Source organism: Trichechus manatus, unplaced genomic scaffold (genome assembly GCF_000243295.1).
Source record: "Trichechus manatus latirostris isolate Lorelei unplaced genomic scaffold, TriManLat1.0 scaffold00063, whole genome shotgun sequence".
Lineage (NCBI taxonomy): Eukaryota > Metazoa > Chordata > Mammalia > Sirenia > Trichechidae > Trichechus > Trichechus manatus.
This window is the reverse complement of record NW_004443999.1, coordinates 6,895,779-6,919,657: the sequence shown is the minus strand read 5'-3', so window position 1 is coordinate 6,919,657 and position 23,879 is coordinate 6,895,779. Positions and strand designations below refer to the sequence as shown.

General features: G+C 34.6%; 1 protein-coding gene across 2 annotated transcripts in view; it reads right to left on the bottom strand.

Annotated features, from left to right (window-relative positions):
• Positions 1–23,879, bottom strand: part of WDR7 (WD repeat domain 7) — a 426,984-nt gene that overhangs the window by 360,924 nt on the left and 42,181 nt on the right. Inside the window, exons 6-12 of one of the 2 annotated variants that reach the window (XM_004379257.2) lie at positions 19,658–19,734; positions 18,759–18,878; positions 18,269–18,414; positions 17,829–17,931; positions 14,410–14,551; positions 13,925–14,173; positions 12,945–13,165 (exon numbers count right to left, since the gene is read on the bottom strand). In XM_004379257.2, the coding sequence (XP_004379314.1) occupies positions 12,945–13,165; positions 13,925–14,173; positions 14,410–14,551; positions 17,829–17,931; positions 18,269–18,414; positions 18,759–18,878; positions 19,658–19,734 (1,058 nt within the window). Of the gene's footprint in view, positions 1–12,944; positions 13,166–13,924; positions 14,174–14,409; positions 14,555–17,828; positions 17,932–18,268; positions 18,415–18,758; positions 18,879–19,657; positions 19,735–23,879 lie in introns of both variants that reach the window. The other variant, XM_023733984.1, reaches the window with a different exon arrangement.

Here is a 23,879-nt window from a genome sequence, read left to right as displayed (position 1 = left end):
ATATTAAAGATTGAAGGGCAGTTAATTTCTGAAACAAAATTTAGCTTTATAACTAACCAAGAAATCAAAATAAAGTGATAAACTACAAAAAAACATTTAAATAAAGACAATGTTAGAATAAAATAGGCTAAAAAATCATACATGCCATGATGTCTGTATTTTCAATTATTTCACACTACATAAAATATTCATCACTTTCACCAGACATACATTGCTAACTCAAGACAACAGACAGTTTAATACAATGGACGCTTTGCATTTCTACGGGTTATCATTAACACTAAGTTTGTATTTATCAAAGATATCCAATGTTCTTTTAAACAAGATGGTTACTACATTAATGGCTAGCTACTATTTTCTATTTTGCAACACTAATCTGCCAAACAACTATCATTTTATTTATTTCTTTCATCAGAGAAAATAAAACTAACAGTGGCCTTTTTCTCTTGTATAACAATTAGAAATAATGATTTATCAATAGCATCCTCTTCATCCATGCACATCCTTCAGTCTCATGTTAATCTGTCACAGTACTCACACCTGTTACTACTTTTGATTCTGCTTCTCCGACTCACAAGCTCTCCAAGATCTTGTTCAAAAAGAGTTATTCCTCAATTAGTGTCACACTCTTAAATGGCCTACTTGCTAGCCCCCAAGCCCATAGTCATTGCATGAATGTTCACACTCTATTATTCCCTTTTAAAGAGCACAGAAAAATGCGGCATGAGTCAATGTGAAGTTCCACCAATATTTTCTACTATGTAAAGTAGGCCTGAAATCATGATCTACTGGCAGATCTCAGTATCGGAGATGATACAAAGCTACTGAACACCACTACTCTACACACTCTCTCTGCCAGTATCTCCTTACCACAGCCGATAAGCTAACAGAGCAGGGACTGCAGCCTTTAAGCAAATAAGAAAGATTTCCCCATTCCTATGACAAACTAAGCTTTGGCATTATTGGTCCCTCATGAGAAGTCTCAATGTCAGAACTTTCAACTTTCCCTCCACATATATGCAGGGGAATAATCTCAAAGATTCAAGAAAATGCAATCCATCATGAAAAATAAATTGAGAAATTTCTATGTGATATAATTATACTTATATAATAATACAAGGACGTATAAAATAAAAGACATGCAACACAAAGTAATAGTCTAGGCTCTGCTTTCAAAACTAGATTTTTGCTGAAAGAAAAAACCCAAAAACCTGTTATTCCAAAAATTCTAGTTTTTGGTTCCATGATGGATTTCCTTATGACACATATATTTACTTAAATATGTTTTAAGAATAGTGTTATTCCTCTTTTACATAGTGCAATAATGATGTTGGTAAATGACATGTCCAACCCACAAAAAAATTTTTGGTCCAAAATAAAAATATTATACCATTCCTGTAAAAGATAGTAACATCTAAAGAGTTAACTCTAGCTTTACTGTAATAAGCAATAGTCTGGAAATAGCCAAAATAATCAAGAATGAAAACAACAACAAAAAAATCAATATTACTAAGCCCAAGAAAGCACAGTTATTAGAGGTACTTAACTCACAAGAAAAGATGGTTCTCTGCTTTTTAAATATGGATTAAAATAAATCTAATTTTTCTTCTTTCAAGAAAATGCTAGTCCAACTCATATGAAGAAAACTGGCCTGAGTGGAAATGGCCCAATACAGTAAAACCTCATTAATTTTGATTCCACTAATTAATTCTGAGTTGATGGTTATCTTCGCAGTCTGTGTGAAAACAAATTAATGGTATAAACAAAGCAAATGTCTAGCCTATTTAAATGTAAATAGAAAAAGGATCATTTTCAAGCACCACTTTGGTATTAATTTTAAATCAAACAATGAACAGAGTAATGGCAAATAACTGTCAGCTATCTGTTAAATGAAAGCACTTAAAAGATTTGCTAAAATATAATTAACCTACTTTCCTCTTATCTGTCCTCAAAATTATTAAAGAAGCACTTCTTGAACAATATTTTATAACTCATGTTCCTACCTAATTTAGACCAGCTTCCCCATAAATGAGTTGAATTAGCACAATTCCTTTATTATTAAGTTCCAGAGGTCTTGGTTTTAAACACCTACTTCACCTCCACTGACTAATTCTACAATTTGATTAATCACATTGAACTTCATGTTCTTCCACTTCAGCTTGAAAAAGTCACCTAAACATGACTTAACACCAAGGACATTATAACATTATAACAAGATAACGTGTGCATTTTAACTGCATAATTAAAGTAATAATACAGTAACTCAAAAATGTGACCTCATGCTCCAAATCACTTATGCTCCAAACTTTTTTGCTCATACATCCATTCACTAAAAAAGTTTGCAATGTATTTCTAGTATATGTATATTTATAAATTACATGTGTGTACTGCTGTGCTAATATAGCATGTTCACTGTAAAACATGCAGAAAAATATAAATTTTTAAAGGATGACTCAAAGATTAAATAAATTTAAGATGAAATAAAACATTTTCTTAAATGTCTTACTAACGTTAAGTAATTTCATGTTAGCATTAGCCAATACCTTAACACACATATATCCTTAGGAAGGATTCATTGTTAATGACAGTGGATGTAAATACATATTTTATATAATTTTGAATTCTTTTGGCTGCCTTCTTGCCAGACTAATCCAATGATTATTGTTTAAACCTCAGAATACAGCTAATGAAGAACTATTTATTTTTCATTTGAAAGACATTCCATCGATATTTTCTCTGCCCATTTGTGATGGCTTGGATTAACACCAAATCAAACCCATTGCCATCGAATCAATTCTGACTCCTAGTGACCCTATAAGACAGAATAGAACTGCCCCATAGGGTTTCCAAGAAGTGGCTAGTGGATTCGAACTGTCGACCTTTTGGTTAGCAGCTGAACTCTTAACCACTGTGCTGGCTTGGATTAAAGACCACACAATACAATCTGCAAATCCCTTAAGCAAACACATTTTAACTGGAAGCACAGCCTAGGAGAGCAACACTTTCACTCTCTTTGCATGGGACGCTCACTCTGCCCCCAGGCGGCATGTACCCATCTGACATGGGAAACAAATGAGGGCACCAGTGTCCCTCCACCTATTACATGTTCATAAAGCTCAATTTTCTTTTCCTTTTTTAAAACTTCTTTGTTTACTGTTGTAGTTTAAGTGAAAGTTAGTCTCTTATACAAAAAGTAATACATATATTGTTATGTGACCCTAATTGCTCTCCCTATACTGTGACAGCACACTCCTCCTTTCCACCCCTGATTTCCCATGTCCATTCAACCAGCTCCTAACTCTCTCTGCCTTCTCATCTCACCTCCAGACAGAAGCTGCCCGTTTAGTCTCTTGTATCTACTTGAGCAAAGAAGCACGCTCTTCATGAGTATCATTTTATGTCCCACAGTCCAGTCCAATCTCATAAAGTTCAATTTCTTAAGATAAAAAATAAATGTAAATAAAATTTCTAATATTTTCTTCCTATACTCCAATTAATGGTCTCACTCATTGCCATCAATTGTCTTAAAGAGTATAAAACATAAATTGCATTTTTAAAATTTTACTGTTACAGGACAGAATCTATACAGTACGAATTCAGCATCTTAACCACCTAGCCACTATTTTATAGATGAAAATTATTTAAATTCATGTTCCAAACACAGTATTAATTCTGTCCTAGAAGCAATATGCACCAATGACATCAAAAACTAATTAAAAGCAAAGGCTAATAATAAGCAGAGAATATTTAATCAAGTAAAAACTTTATTTTTATTTGATGAAAAATTCAAGACAACTAGGACAAGGAGACACGGAAGATACTGGACCAAAACAAGTATACTCCAAAGCTGCTTATTATTTATCAAGAAATTCTGATTCTAAACCAAATAAAGTCTCGTTGAATTTGCCAGTAAATAATCTTCCTAGTACATTAGTGCTGAACAGCAGAATGCTACAAGCTATCATAGAATCTGATAGACTCAGAATACACCACCTAGGTCATCCAGTCTGACCTTACACATTTTACAAGACTTCATTTTAAACTATTCCCAGAAACCTCTTATGTAACCTGTTCCTAAGCATCAGCCATGAATTACAGAAATTAGAGACAGCTAGTTTATCCCATCTACTAGCTCTCTGGGGAGGTGATTCTACTTACCAACAATTCCCAATGTAAATAATATATACATACATATTTTTTTTAATTTTCTACTTTTACTAATAGGGTTTCTAAATTAAATTATTCTTTTTTTCTTCATATCATTTCAGGAGCAATCCCTTATTTGCCCAAAATAATTTTTCTCTTTATCTGAATATTCTCTAAATATATGAACACTCTACTATTGTCTATCCTTTTAAATATGCCCATCATTAGACAAGCTATAAATGACTGGCTTCTTCCACTCATAAATCAATCCCACTATTCTCTTAATCATTATTTCTTGTACTTCCCAGAACTCTTTCTATGGAACATAAATGTGCAGTTAAGATGCATCATTTATCACTTTTAAATATTCTACCTGAGGGGAAACAAGAGTCTACAAATGTTAATTTCATTTCCACACTTTCACAAAACTAGAACCAAAGGAAAAACAATTTCAGAAATTCATAGTTCACCCTTCTGAAAAAGAAGATAAAAGTCTGTTTCTTTAATAGCTATTTCAGAAAACAAAATCTGACTATCTAGCCAAAAATATGACTATCTAATTGAATAAGTTATATACAAATAAGACTTTTAGGAACTGATTTTAATGTCTTCCTTCATTTATTATAAATAAAAGATAACAATGAAGAAACAATGGGCTAAGTAGAACTCTATCTTTCTTCAACTGCTTCAATTGTTGTTTAGTAATACAGCAAATAAACATGAATAATTTAATATAAGATTAAGAAGGTATTACCTATCAGATAAAAATATTTATTTAATAAATAACACTGATATAATTTGTTAGGTTAGGGAAGCATAGATAATTTTTATCCTTTCCTCACAACACAAACCTAAATAAATTTTAGATAAAGCATTAAATGCTTGTTTTTAATCCAGCCATTGTTTTTAATCAAATTCATCAAATTTCTGGGTGGAGGAAGACATTTCAAGCTTCAAAAATATAAAAGAAGCTACATAGAAAAAAGATAAGTTGGATTACATAAAACTGAAATTACCTATAGGTTAAAAATTCAAAAGAAATTAATACGCCAGAAAAAAAATTGCAACAAAAAAAGCCACAGAAACTTAGTATTTCAATTAAGTTAAAAGCACATAAAAACACTAATATCTTCAAAAGAAAACAACGGGGGAAGAATAAGAAATACATCTCAAAAGAAGAAGAAATGACTAAAATCCTAATAGAAAAATTGCAACATCTCTAATAATCAAAGAAATGCAAATTCAAACAAGAGATTATTTTAACCTATCTATTTATTGTCAACCCTGGTGGCGCACTGGTTAAGAGCTCGGCTGCTAACCAAAAGGTTGCCAGTTCAAATCCTCCAGCCGCTCCTTGGAAACCCTATGGGGAAGTTCTACCCTGTCCTGTAGGGTCTCTATGAGTTGGAATTGACTCGATGGCAGTGAAGTTTTGGTTGGTAGTCAACCAAAACCCGTTGCTATCAAGTTGATTCTGACTCATATCAACTAAATCAATTAAATAACATTTTGTGATAGAAAGGTGAATGAAATAAGCACAGAGAGTAGAACATAATTAGGCAATATACCTCCACAGCCTTAAAAATTTTCATAGTCTATTACAAGAAAATTCTGGGGTTCTAGTCTAAAACACTATTCATGGACTCTATCCAGAAGAAATAATCTTAAATGAAAGAAAATTTTTACAAAGATATTCAATATTGTATTACTTACAATAGTGGAAACTGGGAACAATCTAAATATCCAAAAGTAAGAGAATTGCTAGGTAAATACAGTATGCTCACATAATGTAATGTTATATAATTATTACAAATTACTTTCATATTTATAATAACTTGGAAAAATATGTTATAAGATTAAATGAAGATGCAGTATGCATAATATGTATATCTACAGTATAAGCACAAGTAAATAATAAGTGGATTACAAAAGGCTAGAGGAAAATATATCGAAATGTTAACTGTGATTCTCTTATATGTAGAAAGTAATAATTGACCTTTTACCTTCTTAGTTACTTCTATTTTCAAAAATTTTAAGTGTATATATTATAGTTTTAAAATTGGAGTTTAAACTTACATACTACTTTTAAATAGCAAGTAATGTACTACAGTAGAAGAAGGTAAAAGGGGGCTAAACCTGAAAAACTTCACACTTGACTAATGAAAAACTAAAATATAAATTACAAGAGAATATTCTATACACTGAGGAGTGCACAGTCCTACAAAGAAAATTAGAAATAGAGAAATTCAAAAGAATGGCTGTTTCTTTCTACAAAGTGAGAAACAATTTTAAATTATTAATTTATTAAATATTTTAAGTATGCATCAAAATCAAATTTACTTATGTAAATCAATAAAGTAAAATATCATCCAAAACTGGAGAAATATAATTATTTTTAAATAAGACTATTATATCTACTAGCAGGCAATATGGCATAGTGGGTAAGTTCATGCCCTCCAAGTAGGACTACTTCGGATCAAATTCCAGCTCTGCCACTTGCTAACGGCATAACCTTGGTTATTTAACCTCTCTGAACGTCATTTCTCTGTATAATGTGGTTAACTGCAATAATCACACCTCACAGAATTGCTGTGTAAATTAAATGAAATAATGTACACAAAGCCATTAGCTCAGTAACTAACGTATTACGTATGCAAAAGATGATAGTAGTTAATATTGTCTTTACCATTCTTATTACTATGTCATTATATATCATATATTTTATCTTAAAAAATCTAATTCTATCTATTTTCTGAAGGGTTTTTTAAGTGTTGCCAGTACAGGTATCCACAAGGAAATACGAAAACATTTATAATTCTTCAAGTACATTAGTTTCCCCTTTTCAATATTTTTTTGTCTTATTAATACCTCTGCTTTAATTTAATCTGAATGGTTCCCATCTGCATCATCAGCAATGTCACTTACTATCTTAAAATTACATTAATAACGTTTTTAGCACTTTTAACAATTTATGAATCAAAACTATTCAATCCAACAACTCAATAACCACTTTCATCTGTTCCTTAACATTTCTTCGTAATGTTTTTCTAATGAATTTACTTTATCACCTTTCTCTTTATGCCTTTAAAACAAGCCTTTAAAGTGCTTTCTTTAATTTCGCCTATGTATTTACAGGTTTTAGAGACTGAGATGCTAAAATCTGCAGGACCTGAAAATATTCTAAGCCTTTTTAGGGAACTCAAAACCACTGCCCTTTCCCCTTCTACAGACCAGTCAGCTGTCCCCAGTTGTCTGCCCAGTCCCTCACCCCACCCAAACCTTGGGTTTTGCTTACTCAGGGACTAATTAACAAAGGGCCTCAGCTGTCTGAGTGCACTGAATTCTGACTCCAGGTGGTTGTTGGTCCTGCCTTTCTACCTTCTGACTTCTCACTTAGAATGAGTGGCACTATCTATCTGATCTGGAGCCATGGTGGCACAGTGGTTAAGAGCTTGGCTGCTAATCATAAAGGTCAGCAGTTTGAATCCACCAGCCGCTCCTTGGAAACCCTATGGGGAAGTTCTACTCTGACGTACAGGGTCACTACAAGTCAGAATCAACTTGATGGCAACGGGTATTTATCTGACCTAGTAACTTAATCTGTCTGCACGCTTCATCCTCTTTATCCGAATCATACCTCTGTCCTTACAAGGAATAAAACATTGAATTTACACACTTCTGATATAACCAGAGAATATTTTTTCCACCTTTCTCATGGAAACAAATGGGTTAACAGACACTGTTAACATCATTCTAACTGAAGATACTGAAAGGATTTGTATGTCTCTTTCCTAGTGCTAAATTCATAAAATAAATACTCTAAAATACCTCTTTGTTTTTTAGAAAGGATGCTGGCTTGCCTTTTAAGTCTATATTAAAAAATATAGAGAAACCTAACCTTCAGTGTCTACAACTAGGCCAGAAAGTCGTACCTAGCCCATAATTTATGCCCTAAGAAAAGCAATAAACGGGGTCAAACTTTCCCCTTGATCATCTGGGGTCATGCTGAGGAAGCCTTGGTAAGAATAATAGTCATATTCCTCTATAATTTACCCCCAAATGTTCAGAAGAAATGACCTAGTTTGGGGGCCTTGTGCCACTTAGATAGTTGAAAATTCCAATTCTCCCTGGTGGTGCAGTGGTTAAGCACTTGGCTGCTACCAAAAGGTCGGCAGTTCAAACCTACCAGCCACTCTGTGTGAGAACAATGTGGCAGTCTGCTTCCATAAAGATTACAGCCTTGGAAACCCTATAAGGCAGTTCTACCTTGTCCTACAGGATCACCGTGAGTCAGAATCAACTCGAGAGCAACAAGTTTTGAATTTAACCAGGAACAGCACAATAGTTATAACTACAATTTCTAGGGAATTAGGGGAAAATAAAACTCTTTTGCACTGGTAGTTCAGTGGTAGAATTCTCACCTTTCATGCCAAAACCTGGATTAGATTCCTGGTCAATGCGCCTCATGTGCAACCACCACTCATCTGTCAGTGGAGGCTTGCATGTTGCTATGATGCTGAGCAGGTTTCAGAAGAGCTTCCAGACTAAAACAAGCTAGGAAGAAAGGCCTGGTGAACTACTTCCAAAAACCAGCCAATGAAAACCAATGAATCACAACAGTCTGATCTGCAACTGATTATGGGGATGTTTCTAAGGCTGTAAATCTTTACAGAAGCAGACTGCCATATCTTTCTCCCTAGGAGCAGCTGGTGGGTTCGAACTGCCAGCATTTTGGTTAGCAGCCGAGCAATTAACCACTGCGCCACCAGGGCTCCTGATGAATCAAAACAAACCCCACTGCCATCCAGTCGATTGTGACTCATAGCGACCCTACAGGACAGAGCAGAACTGCCCCATAGGGCTTCCAAGGCTGTAAATCTTTACAGAAACAGACTGGACACATCTTTCTCCCGCGGGGCGGATTTTAGTCAGCAGCTGAGTGCTTTAACCACCATACCACCAGGGCTCCTGATGAACAGGATCTAGGAATCTAATATTGTTCAAATAAGACACCATCACCAACGCCTAAGTTAGATACCTGACATTCCTGTTTTCAAAAACCCATGCTGCCCTCTTATGGATATTTTTGGAGCATGCCTATGAGATTATGTGACAGTAAATTTTAGTAAGATGTAATAAATGAAAAGTAATCATTTATTTAACTTATATATTAAAGAACTTAGCCTACATGCTCACATCAGAAACATATAATTGGTACAATAATTATACCAATTATAACTGGTATAATAATTGATTTTAAAACATTTTCCAAATTTTATGTTCTGAATAAAGTTCTAGCAACAGCAAGACAGCTCTGACAATCCAATCATCCAATGCAAATGAGAAATGAGATGAGTATTAAATACATATTTAATAAAAATAAATAAAACATTGCATTTAAAAACTTTTCGTTCCCTCCATACTCATTCCCCTGCCTTCCAGAAGCAAACCACAATCTGAATTTGGTATTTTTATTTCCAGTTCAATTTTAATACTTTTCCTACCTATAAATATACCTATAAATATATAGTATGGTTTTGTGTGTTTTTCTGTATCATACTATATTACATACACATACATACCCCCCACAAATGTTCCATGTCACAGGCTATACTTCTAAATCCAGCCACCCACTGTGACTGAAAATCAACTGAGAAAATATGGATAGCTTCATACAGAGATATCACTACTATTCTATATATGACAAATATTCTACTGGGTCATTAGTGTTATTTTTTTTAATTTCAGATTTTTCATTGCTGTCAATCAACCAAGTTTGGTTTATTAAGAGAAATTAAAAAAAAAAAAACTCGATATTTTAAAACTATTTTCTTCTCTAAGTTTTTTATCAGTCTGGTTTCTTTCTCCAAGAGTAACCTTTGTGAAAATATAGAAAAAAGTTCCTGGGTCTTGAAAAATGGACCCCTTTAGACTGGAAGCTATAGTAAAAAAAGATTGATAAATAAGAGGGGAAGGTAAAATAAGCTGGAGGAGAAGTGGGAGGGAAGGTATCAGATCATTCTCATCTGTGACTACATAATCCTAATGATACAGGTTTAGAGGAAGTTCTGCTGAGGCTCTCCAGAGGCATTTCAGTATAGCTCTTCCTCATACTCCTCAGGCTACTAGCACACTCTTTTGGCCTCCCCTAGCCTAGAGTTCACATGCTGGTAATTTACCCAAACCAACCTGTGACAGCATTCAAATTCAGAAAACATTCCATCTCTAACCACTCCGTGTTGCTTAGATTTCTTAGTTATTAGAATAAAATTAAACTAAAATGCTATAGCTCTGAAGTATTAAAAACTATAGTATGGAAAATCTCTGGAAGGATGTACAAGACATTGCACTCAGGTTTAAGGGAACCAGGTAGCTGGAAAACAGAAGGTGGAGGAAGACTTACTTTTCATTAATAACTTTTAGTACCTTTGAAATTTTATACTAAGTGCATGCATTACCTACTTATAAAATATTTTTAAAGCACTACAGTAAATAATATTCTAAGTGCAGATGAAAATGTAACGTCAGTTAAATTTTAGCAAGATTGTTCAAAAAATATTTTTTAAAGTTTTTTATATAAATATTTGAAATGGCAATCTAATTTAATAATAATGGAAACATCCCATTTTAAATTCAAAATCTCAAAACAACAAGTTCCAGCATCTCTCACAAGGTCAATACACATGGAGCTGAATCTCACAGCTCTTTTAGAATAGTTTACAAAAGCTCTCTCTCTGGTTTCCCTGACTGCCTATGATATGCCTTGCCCTCACCTACCAAAGCATTTTGTTAGTCCCTCTCCTTTGTCATTTATATTCTGTCTTGTATTAAAGTTACTTAAATACTTCCCTTATCCTCTTTCTAAAATGCAAGCTTATATCCTTGGAACACTTAAAGATATTACTTGGCAGACAGTAGGTACGCCCCTCTAAAAATGTTAACTTTCTGAATTGTTCTCAATGAGCTTTTGACACTACATGATCCTGAATTACTTAATATTTTATATCTCAAGGAGTACCTTCAGGAATTCTTTTTTCTTACTATATTTTAATTGTTTAAAATAATCTGAATCAGACCAGAAGAACTAAATGGTGCCCAGCTACCACCAATGAACGTCCTGACAGGGAACACAACAGAGGGTTCCTGATGGAGCAGTAGAACGATGGGATGCAGAACTCAAATTCTACTAAGAAGACCAGACTTAATGGTGGTCTGAGACTGGAGGCGCCCCAGAAAGCATGGCCCCTGGACTCTCTGTCACCCCAGAACTAAAACAATTTCTGAGGCCAACTCTTCAGACAGGGATTGGACTGGACTGTGGGACATAAAGTGATAGTCGTGAAGAATGTGCCTCTTAGTCAAGTAGATACAAGAGACCAAAAGGGCAGCTTCTGTCCAGAGGTGAGATGGGAAGGCAGAGAGTTAGGAGCTGGCTGAATGTTCATGGGGAATCAGGGGTGGACGGGAGGAGTGTGCTGTCACAGAATGGGGTGAGCAGTTGGGGTCTCATAACAATGTATGTTAAAAAAAAAATTTTGTATGGGCGAATAACTTGAAATGTAAACTTCATTTAATCACAACAATTAAAAAAAAGGAAAATAAATAATTTAAGCAACAAAAAAAATAAAATAATCTGAATCAGCTACAGATTAAAATCTCAGTTAACAAGACTATTCAAAAGAGACAGAACTCAATTTCAAAGCACTTCGTCTAAAAGGGCTGTTACCATTTTGGAAAAAATATTAAATAAAGTTCCTTTAAAAACTGAAAAATAAAAAAACTTCAATGTAAAATGAAACTATTGTCTATCCAATTTAAGTACTCTACATAATAATATACTTAGGTAGTCACGGAGTCAATTCCAACTCACGGTGACCCTATGTGTGTCAGAGTAGAACTGTGCTCCATAGGCTTTTCAATGGCTGATTTTTCAGAAGTAGATCACCAGGCCTTTCTTCCGAGGTGCCTCTGGGTGGACTCGAACCTCCAACCTTACTGTTAGCAGTAAGTGTTAACCATCTACACTAAGCCCTCCTAAAATGTCATATTTCTAAAAATATTAGCTTTTTATTTGGTATCAGGGTCTAACTTAAAAACACATCACTGAAAAAACTGCCTCCACAAACACATGTACAAAACTTTTAAAAAATCACTACCATGAGCTGTCACACATTCTATAAGTTCTTATATTTTCTCTCCCATGTTACAATAACTGTTCATTTAAATGGACTATATTGATAAGCGGAGCACTGGTGGCGCAGTGGTTAAGAGCTCAGGCTGCTAATCAAAACATCAGCAGTTCGAATCCATGAGCCGCTCCTCGGAAACTCTAGGGGGCAGTTCTACTTTGTCCTATAGGGTCGCTATGAGTCAGAATATTGGTAAGTATTTTGAAAACACATATCTTGCCTTTATCAAAGCATACGTTAATTTTTTGCTCAGATGAACTTGAAAATAATGAGAGTTTAGAATGTCTTCAGGGATATTTAAATCATTTTAGAAAAAAATAGGAACTTTATTCAGTAGATATATTCTAAACTGCGCCTATGTTTCAGGCACAAGTTGTGCTATTTAGGAGCTAATAAAAGGAAAAAAACACTATCTCCATTTTTTCTTATGTGTCCAATAGTAAATGATCATAATTTTGTTTAAATGTTATTAATTTTAGTTGTAAAACTAAAAGGGTTTTTTTAAATTCTCTTGTCACATTTTCTTTGTTACTCTAGATTCCACTTACATGCCTCATAGCACTATATCTCGGCTCTACCATGTCAAATAATCTTTTATAATCAACTTACACTACAGTTTTCAGGTGGAACTAGAAGTTGAGTAATCTCGCCACCATGCACACAGAAGATATGTTTCATCTCTCCAGAATATATGTCCCAAATGATGACAGAAAAGTCCACACCACCAGAGATGAGGTATCTTTGATCATAACGTGCTGAGACCTGATGAGGATATAGCAAACATGTGACTTTGTTCCGATGACCACGGAGTGTTCTGTGAGGTGGCCAACCTGTGGAGGAGGTTTTGGTTTTAAAATGGGAAAATGAAAAGTCTTACAAAGTTTCAACAAGTAAAAATAAACATGAACTGTCAAAATAGCTATGCATAATTTTATAACAGAAAAGGCTTATGATTCTATCTTCTAAAATCACTCTGTCCAATACGGTAGCCACTAGCCACATAAGACTATTGAGCACTAGAAATGTGGCTAGTCCAATTGAGACGTGCTGTAAATGTAAAATATATATGAAATTTCAAAGACTCAGTATAAAATATATAACATAAAATATCTCATTAAAAATTTTTATACTGATTGTAAGTTGAAATAATAATTTTTCTATATCGAGTTAAATAAAATATATTATTAAAATTAATTTCATGTGCTTATTTTACTTAACATGATTATTAGAAAATTTAAAATTATACATATAGCTTGCATTATATTTCTGCTGGACAGCACTGTTCTAGAAGATTATCAGTATTGCTGATAATAATTATTTCATAAACCACAGAGATAACTAATAAATTGAACTAACGGTTAATAGCATACATCAAAGAGATAAAATGGAATACTTCCTTATTTACATGAACATTTTTTAATTCAATAATAGCCACTGACTATTTTATCATCTGCATATTAAACTCTACCAACTGTATAGCATACCAACAACTACACTTGTTCATTGTATTTGTTAAAAAACAAAGAGTGGGGCATTTTCAAAATCACAGTTATGGAGTACTCAAACTCCTTTTTAGATCTTTAGTATACCTCTTCTGAACATGTGCTCCCCTTGGAGCAGCTGTACGATGGCCGTCTGTGTGGCAGGTACAATAACTATGCTCCCATCTTCACGACCACAAACAAGCCGTCCATGAGCTGGTATGTACACGCTTGCAGTTACTTTAAGAGGTTCATTACTATTGGGAATCACACTTAGCTGATCTATAATTCCAGCAGGACAAGGATTCAGTTTATCAAATGCCTCTTGCAAACTAATAGAAGTTGTCATCTTTAGCCCTGTAGAGGTTTTGTTTCATAAAAAAGAAAAACATTGGTACATGTTAAAAAAATGAAAAACATTAAAATAAGTGTGCTTCTGGTTGATTTGATAACGTACCAAAGGATAAAAACTGTCATTAAATATCATCCTAAGAAGAAAATAATACTTGTGCATTATGAATTTGTTATTCAATTGTTAGCATCTAAGATGTCAAATTAAAAGAATTAAATTGTTGTGCATGATTTACTACTACCTTCTTCATCTTCCTGTTTCTCAAGTGTATCTGATATGTTCCAAATACTCAATCTTCCAGAAGAATCACCCTGAATTAATAGTTTATGGAAGTATTCCTTGCATCCATAGAAGAACCGAGTAACAGGAGGACAAATTAACAACTGCTAAAAAAAAAAAAAAAAACAGTAAAAACTTTAACAACCACTAAAAAAAAAAAAAAAAAAAGTTTAAATATCTTTTTGCTATTTTTAATCAGATTATTTTGCACATTGGCCACATTTTTCATATAAAGATGTTAATTACTTTGCTTCAGTACCAGAGGTTAAAAAAAAAATTATACAGCAAGAGTATTCAATAATATTTTAATGTAATATTGTACCATTAAGGTACATGTCAACTAATATTCAAATCCAGAACAACACAGATAGCCAAGGATATAAAAACTATATTTATAGTCTTATCTAGAGTTAGTACTTACTCTTTTTTTCTCTGCCTAGTGAAAACTGCTTACTAAAACAGTGCAATTTATTTAATTACTTGTTATTCAATAATGAATATAAAGATATACCACTCTTTAGCAAAAAGAGTCTTCATTTAAAAGGCCAAAACAAGAAAACCCACTAATCCTAGCTTTTTCGCCCATTCTTGATTATTGTTGTTGTTAGGTGCCCTTGAGTCAGTTCCGACTCACAGCGACCCTATGTACAACAGAATGAAACTTTGCCCCATCCTGCACCATTCTTACAAATCATTGCTAATTTTTGAGCCCATTGTTGCAGCATCTGTGTCAATCCATCTCATTGAGGGTCTTCCTCTTTTTTGCTGACCATCCACTTTACCAAGCGTGATGTCCTTCTCCAGGGACTGGTCCCTCCTGATACCATGTCCAAATTACGTGAGACGAAGTTTTGCCATCCTCCCTTCTAAGGAGCATTCTGGCTGTACTTCTTCCAAGACAGATTTGTTTGTTCTTCTGGCAGTCCACGGTATATTCTTCACCAACACCATAATTCAAATGCATCAATTCTTCTTTAGTCTTCCTTATTCATTGTTTAGCCTTCACACAAATATGAAGCAACTGAAAATACCATGGCTTGGGTCAGGCGTGCCTTAGTCCTTAAAGTGACATCTTTGCTTTTTAACATTAAAAGAGGACCTTTACACCAGACTTGCCCAATGTGATATGTTGTTTGACTCCTCACTGCTGCTTCCATGGGCATTGTCTTAACTACCTAACGCTGCTGTAACAGAAATACCACAAGTGGATTGCTTTAACAAACAAATTTATTTTCTCATAGTTTAGGACAGGGTGCTGGCTCTAGAAGGCTTCTCTATCTGTCAGCTCTAGAGGAAGGTCCTTGTCTCTTTTAGCCTCTGTTCCTGGGCAACCTCCACGTGGCTTGGCATCTCTCTTTCCCCATCTCTGCCTGCTGGATTGCTTGTTTAACCTTTTTTATACCTCAAAAGAGACTGGTTCAAGACACACTCTACACTAATCCTGTCTCATTAACATAACAAAGACAACCCAGTCCCAAATGGGATTATAACCACAGGCATAGAGGTTAGGATTAACAACATATACTTTGGGGGACACAGTTCAATCCATAACAGGCATTGTGAATCCAAGAAAAATGAAATCCTTGACAACTTCACTAGTTTCTCCGTTTATCATGGTGTTGCTTATTGGTCCCTTAGTGAGGAATTTTTGTTTTCTTTACGTTGAGGTGTAATCTATACAGAAGGCTTAGTCTTTGATCTTCATCAGTAAGTGCCTTCAAGTTCTCTTAACTCTCAGCAAGCAAGGTTGTGTCATCTGCATATTGCAGGTTGTGAGTCTTCTTCCAACCCTTATGCCGCGTTCTTCTTCATACAGTCCTTGGTTAGTCATTTCTTCATATAGTTCTTGATTAGTCACTGAGAATAGCAGCAAAATTAAACTACCAAGCTTGTGCAACCAGAGAACTATATTTTTTAAATTAGTATATTTTTCACCTAATAGCATGGTCACATTTATATACTCAGTTTGAATCTATCCCGATGCTATCTATAAACTACTAAGAACAAATATCTTTCTTTAGAGTCTTGTGTATACTTTCATTTTAAAAACTAATTATTTTTCACCTTAAGATGTTGACCTTCAGGGAAATCTCTTACTTGAAAATGTTAAATAATGGCGGACTCCTAAAGTAAAAATTTAGAATATCAATTAACAAATACTTGAATATTAAAGTATAGAATCTCATTCTGAAAAGCAGTAATAAGTAGGCTTCAGTTCTGACAAATAATTATAGTTAACAAACTATCACACTTGCTATTAGGTGTTTTCTGAAAAGCATTAGTCTATGGAAACTATACGTATTAAGTATAACCAATTATTAGACTTTATTTACGTCTCAAAATTACTAAGAATTTTACTTGATAAACAATGTACTTAGCAAAGAGAAGTTGCTACAGCAGCAGTAATAACCAATATTCCGTATTTCAACATATGAATATCTCCCATAACATAACACAGCTATTTAAATTTAAAATGTACTGGGGTGCTGACATTTAAAGAAACATTATGTTTGTTACACAAGCATTATCTCTTAGTTTAATGGGAAGTGACTGTCTCAGCAGTAAGTAGGAGTTTAAGAGACTAAGGAACAAATTATTGAGGATCTTAATTGTATACAGATGCATAAATCTTAAATATTCAAAATAGTCATGGAAAAATCAATTCCTCAATTCCTTTCCCCTTTCCTTCCCTCTATATGAAGATAAAATTTTAAGAATGATCAGGTTGAGAAACTCAGAATTCCCCATTATTACACTTTACTTCCAAAACCAAAGCTTTTTACTTACTGCTCATAGAATATAGAGTTGAAAAACAAATACTAAGTGCTGTTGCTTTCCAATATTAAATGGACATTAAGCACACTTTCAAAAATCATAAAAAACCTCTCTTTTTATAGAGAAAAAAATTCTCTTATTCTTAATTTAGAATATCTAATGATTTAAATCTCTACATTCTTTCTGGAAAATACTGTAATGCCTGGTTCAAGTAATGAACTGTTATCAATTAACATTATTATACCTATTATTTTTGCCTCTCTAAAATTACATGTCACTATATTTATAATTATATGATAGTATAAAATAAATTTACTCCATCAATATGAATTTTATCAAATAGTCGATTCTAATGTGTAATCAGCATATGATCACTTGTATTCTTAGAGAAAGGTAAATGCCATATTATAGGCATATTTATATATAAAAATATTCAGATTTACAAATTGTGCTTAAAGCTAACCATGTTAAAAAGTTTTACAACATCTACCAAGTGCCATGAGTTGTATTCAATCTTTCAGATGCTTAGCTACCAAAAAACACCAATATAGTTATGAAAATTTTCAATGTATCTATCAATTATAAGTGATACCTGAAGAATTTTACCTCTTTATCTGTTCGATCCAGGAGGCTGTGCTGTACCGGAGGAATTAAATTTTCAACTGCTTTCCCCACATCACTGCGGAATGAATCACTAGCTGGAAGGCAGCTAAAATGGAAAAAATACAACATTTGATTACAATACTGACATTAAATGTTTTATCATATCATTCGATGTAACAAGGTTTTTTAGATAATGGACCAAAAGTAGATTTTTTATCAGTAAATTTAATGTAGTCATTAAATTAAATACTTGTTATAAAAATATCCTACTTCAAATAAAAATCTACCTAATTTATGTAATCAGAAGTTAAACTGTAATTACAAATCTAACTTAAGATGCTACTAAATATCTAAATTATATGCATTTTCATACTTCAGGTTATAACCCAAATTCTGAATCTTTTACTTTTAATTAAAGTGTTAACTTATTATTTATTGAATACCTGGCAGGTAGTTTGTAAATATAACCTTGTCCATTTTCAGTCCAAATGATTACTTTATCTGCTGATACAAAGTCACCTCCAGTCCATGTCTGTCCATTTTCACTAGGACCTGAACACAATAAGGAATAGTCCCCAGCATCAAATACCTACAAGGAATAAGAAATTCATAATCTAGTCCATGTTGTTGTAATTTAAGTAAGATACAGTGACACTCCAACTTAAAAAAATCCTCTGGAAATGAAGTCACTTTTAACAAGTTCAGCCCTTTAGGGTTCACTGCCTCAGATAAAGACACTTTGTCAGTGAGCCACGGGGCACAGTCACTATTAAAAGGGAAAACACAACCAGAAACCCAGCTGTAAGCAGACATGAAGTCTAAATGGTTAAAATATTCTTGCACCAAGCTTTTCCTAAAGAATATCTTTGGAAGTCTGGTAAACCAATATTTTGTGGGGTATATATACAGCTGCCTACTACGAAGTTATCTTACCCTCCAATATTTGGAGCACACAACCAAAAGTGACCTCTGCGTGAATGCACAAAAAGAGATGCTCTGGCAATTCTGACAGTAAATTGGTTTGGATTCCTCCTCAAATACTGGTTCAGTATCCTGAAAGGAGAAAAGATCTGTAAAACTTTAGGAACATTTTGATGGTCAGTTAAAATTATCACTTGATATGTTCATCATTTCAGCTCCTCATATAGGGGTCAAGGTAAAAAGCAGCAAAACTACACTCTAAAAACAGCTGGGCCCAAATGTGTTTGCTACAAGGCTATTCAGGATGAAAACACTGACAACAGTCAGAGTGTCACTGCTCTGGCAATGACAGCTGACAAAAGCTTCAACTAATTCTAATTTTTATAGCTACATGTGCTTTTAGTTTAAAAAAAACTGATCAATTCATCCAGTTTCTCACAGATTTAATGCCTAAAAATTCCCTAGCTGAAGAGATTAGCATCAGTATTGTCAGAAATCGATCTGCCTTTCTTACTGATAAAAGGCAACAAGGAATTCAAGCCCACAGAACTGAGATACAGGCCAAAAAATGGCTTTATATACTTTTTGTGGCAGTTTGTTTAGCTTTATTTTTTCCCTCGAGCAAACTACCTTTTAACTAAAACAGAAGCAATTGAGGAAAACCTCATCTCTTTTATGTTCTCTACTTCATATCCCATGCAATATGTTTCGCTATTTTGAATCCTTGATAGAACAGATGTCTACCATACAAAACAAAGAAAATAAGAGTATCCTCTACACTAATCAACAAGATTATCAAAAAGAATAGCTTTCTCCTTCTCCCACAGGGAAAAAAGTGTGGTGGATATAATTACTAAAATTTAAGACTACATAAGAAAAGCAGACAAGTCCCTTGCAGTCATTTGTCTCACCTGCAAACCACTTATTTCAGAGGTAACGATCCACACCTTCAAAATGCCCGTCACTGAGAGTGCAACCACAGTATCCTCTAAACAGAAAGGAACAAGCAGCCAAAGTTTACAAACATAACATGCTTCCTTTTTACATATTGAGATGGTCTGCTTTAATGAAATTAAACAACAGTATGTTTTACAATTAGTAGAAAAACATAATTCTGTAGTTGCTGAAATACTAGAATTCAGATTTTGAAACATAGCTTAATAGAGATCACCAAAACTTTGGAATTAAAGAAGTTGTTTCTAGCTTCTTGAATGTTTTTATTATTTTGAATCAGCAATTAATGCCTTTGATTATGTTAACGAAGAACTTTTATTCATCAAAATGGACAACTTTTAATTATTTATCATGAAAGAGCATAGTCACTTTGTTTCGATGCCCTCATTGTCCCCCCTTTCTCACTTACCGCGTCTGCCTTCCACACATTTTGTTGCACAGTACATCCTCTATAGCTTGTCATCAAGAGAAAGACATGATATAAAATCTAAATTCATAAGCTTCAGGTAAGGGGCCAGTAACAGCATCACAGGAATATACATGAACTTTGAGAGCGCAGACATTTGAAAGCAGTCTAATGCATGCTTCCAAGTGAGGGAGGAATGTGTTAAAAATGACATTTTTCTTTGCTAATTAGCCAGTGAACTGTGGCCAACTTAACTAGCCTATCTTAAACTCAATTTGCTTATCTGTTTAGCAAACATAAATATAAAAAAAAACAACCGGTTGCCATTGAGTCAATTCCATCTCATAGCGACCCTATGGGACAGAGTAGAAGTGCCCCATAGGGTTTCCAAGGAGAGGCTAGTGGTCAAACTGCTGACCTTTTGGTTGGCAGCCGAGCTCTTAACCACTGCCATTAGGGCTCATACAGCAAATATAAACCTACCTTAATAGGCTGTTATGAGAATTAAGATGCACCACAGGTGTAGCACTAGGCACATACTAAATCTTCAATAAAGATTAGTTATTAGAAAGGACCGTTTGTTATCTTTAAGTAAAAAGCTTATTATACTGCATAATTTCCTAGGCAACGTAAGACACTGGCTACAGTAATTACCACATTTCCCGTGATTCCTGTACAGAGAAGTTATAACAATTGTTCACAAGTATTGTCAATGACAGTAAAAATGCAACATAATCAATATATCTAAAATCCTCAAGTATCCACAGACAAGAATATGGTAAATGCAGATTAAAACGCATATGCAGAAATGCAGGATATAGTAAATGTAGAAAACCACGTTTATAACATTATAAGCCAATAAGATTCAGAATTACATGGACTGCACAAAATTTTCCATTAAAATTGCATTCTATTCTGTTCAGAATACCAGACCACGGAGTGTGCTCATGTATCCCATATATGGAGTGTAATAATTCAAAATGTGCAAATTATAGTAAATTTTTCAAGAAAACATTCACTGTAACTAAGATTAGAGGTGGAGCCCTGGTGGCGCAGTGGTTAAGAGCTTGTCTGCTAACCAAAAGGTCAGCAGTTCGAATCTATCAGAGGCCCCTTGAGGTAGTTCCACTCTGTCCTATAGGGTCACTATGAGTAAAAATCGACTCGATGGCAATGGGTTTAGAGGTGAACATGCTAATAATGAGTTCCCTATTGCCTGTAAAATTAAATTGAATCTCACTTTCACTTTTCATGCTTTTGTTGTTATTGTTGTTGTGTTGGTAGGTCCCGTCAAGTCAGTTCCAACTCACAGTGACCCTGTGTACAACAGAACGAAACACTGCCTGGTCCTGCACCATCCTCATAGTTGTTGCTATGTTTAAGCCCACTGTTGCAGCCACTGTGTCTATCCATCTCATTGAGGGTTTTCCTTTTTCGCTGACTGTCTACTTCACTAAGCATGATGTCCTTCTCCAGGAACTGATCCCTCTTGATAACATGTCCAAAGTATATAAGACATAAGTTTTGCCGTCCTTGCTTCTAAGGATAAAAGCTTCACACTTTTATAAAGCAGCAATTCACTAATATACCTAAAAAAACCTCTCTGAGACAGTCTCACATTAAAGAAGTCTGCTCAATTCTATTTTACCAAACACCTCCTAAACATACTTGACCATAGAACCTTCCTTTTTCACTAACACCTATTAACAAATCTGACAAATTCCCTTAAGAACACCCCTGGAAAATATTATAAGTCTATTAAATCTTTTTCCAAAGTCATTGCCTTAGTTGAGACCTGCATCATCTCTCAGCTGGACTATTGCAATAATATCATCACTAGTCGGCTTCCATCTAAACCTTCTCAAAAATGTCACCAAATTGATTATTTAAAAATAAGTCCCTTCACACATTCTTATCCAGAGACTATCCATCATCTACAGCAGGGATTGGTAGGCTTCATACAGTCCATGGCCAAATCCAGCCTACTGGCTGTTTTTATAAATAAAGTTTTATTAGAACATCAGTTGCCATCAAGTCAATTCCAACTCATGGTGACCCCATGTGTGTCACCCTAGAACCATGCTCCATAGGGCTTTCAATGGCTAATTTTTCGGAAGTAGATCATCAGGCTTATCTTCTGAAGCACTTGTAGGTGGACTTGAACTTTCAACCTTTTGGTTAGCAGCCAAGCGCATTAACTGTTTGCACCACCCAGGGACTACTTATCAGAACGCAGTCAGGCTTATTCACTTACATGTTATAGTTGCTTTTGCACTATAACAGCAGAGTTGAATAGCTGCAACACAGACTATATGGCCTGCAAAGTCTAGAATATTTATGATCTGGACCTTTACAGTAAAAGTCTGTCGACCCCGATCTATAGGGTGAAATCCAAGTTACCAACTGGCATACAAGGTTCTTCACGATCTAGACCCTGCCAACACTGCCAACCTCATATTCTGCCAAACCAAAAAAAAAAAAAAAAAAAAAAACCCAAACCCACTGCCATTGAGTCAATTCTGACTCACAGCAATGCTATCGGACAGAGTAGATCTGCCCCATTGGGTTTCTAAGGAGTGGGTGGTGGATTCAAACTGTCTACCTTTTGGTTAGCAGCCGAGCTCTTAACCACTGCACCACCAGGGCTCCCATATTCTGCCACTCCTCCCTTAATACTTCTTACCCTAGAAAAAGATCATTTATAGTTCCCCACATATGCCTAGACTATTTTTAATACTTTTGCACCTTTGTACAGACTATTTCCTCTGCCAGCAACATCCTGATCTCCAAGTCTGCCAAACAAACTCCTCCTCATCTTCCAAATGCTAGAACAGATTTCATGGTATCTGGGCAGCCTTTCATAAGGCCCTCCAGTGCCTTCACTGCCCTTGCTAATTCCATCCTCTCTGTACTAGTTCTTCACCTTGTATACGTTTCTACTGTCACACTTTAAATCCAGAACTAATATTTGTTTATATATCATTCTCCCTTGCTAAAATCTGATTCCCTTAAGTAGTTCAACCCCCTATACCTAGAAGATAATAGGCACTCAACAAATATTTGCCAAATGGCTGATGAACAAAAAGCTATGTGCTGATTTCCAACCTTAAAACTTTAAAAAGGAAAGCTCCCATAAAATTGAAAACAGTTCATGATGGGAAGCAGTGTAACACAGTGGTTCAGATAATATCTCTGGGGTCCAAGTGGCCACCCATCACCCACATACTAGCCCTGTGATCTTAGGCAAAGACTGACTCTACCATCCTAAACCTCATTCTACTCATCTATATGATGGATAACAACAGTGCCCGCCCCACTGGGCATTGTGAGAAAGATAATATACGTAAATGCTTATTAACATGGTGCTTGATACTATAAGCACTCAATAAATGAAGTGCTGGTTGGTGGTATAGGTCAGATTTTACAGAAGAGTATATAAACATAAAGCCATTCGGAGGAAAAACAGTGTTCCTAAAAAGGCTAATGAGAATATACACTTGATGTTCAACATTAATCATTGTTCTTTTCCTAAACAATTTTACTTTCACTCTAATGGTTGTTATTGAAAAGGTTTTCAATAGAAATGAAAAAAGGATACTAGTATTTATTGAGCATCAACTATATACTAGGCACTTACGAGGAACTTTCATTAAATTTAACTGTGTATCAAAAGGACAAAAATTGTATGAGACCTCTATTGTAAAAACCCATGAAAAAGTTCACACACAAAATGTAACAATCTTTGTTGGTTACCAGGGATGGGAGGGGTGGGG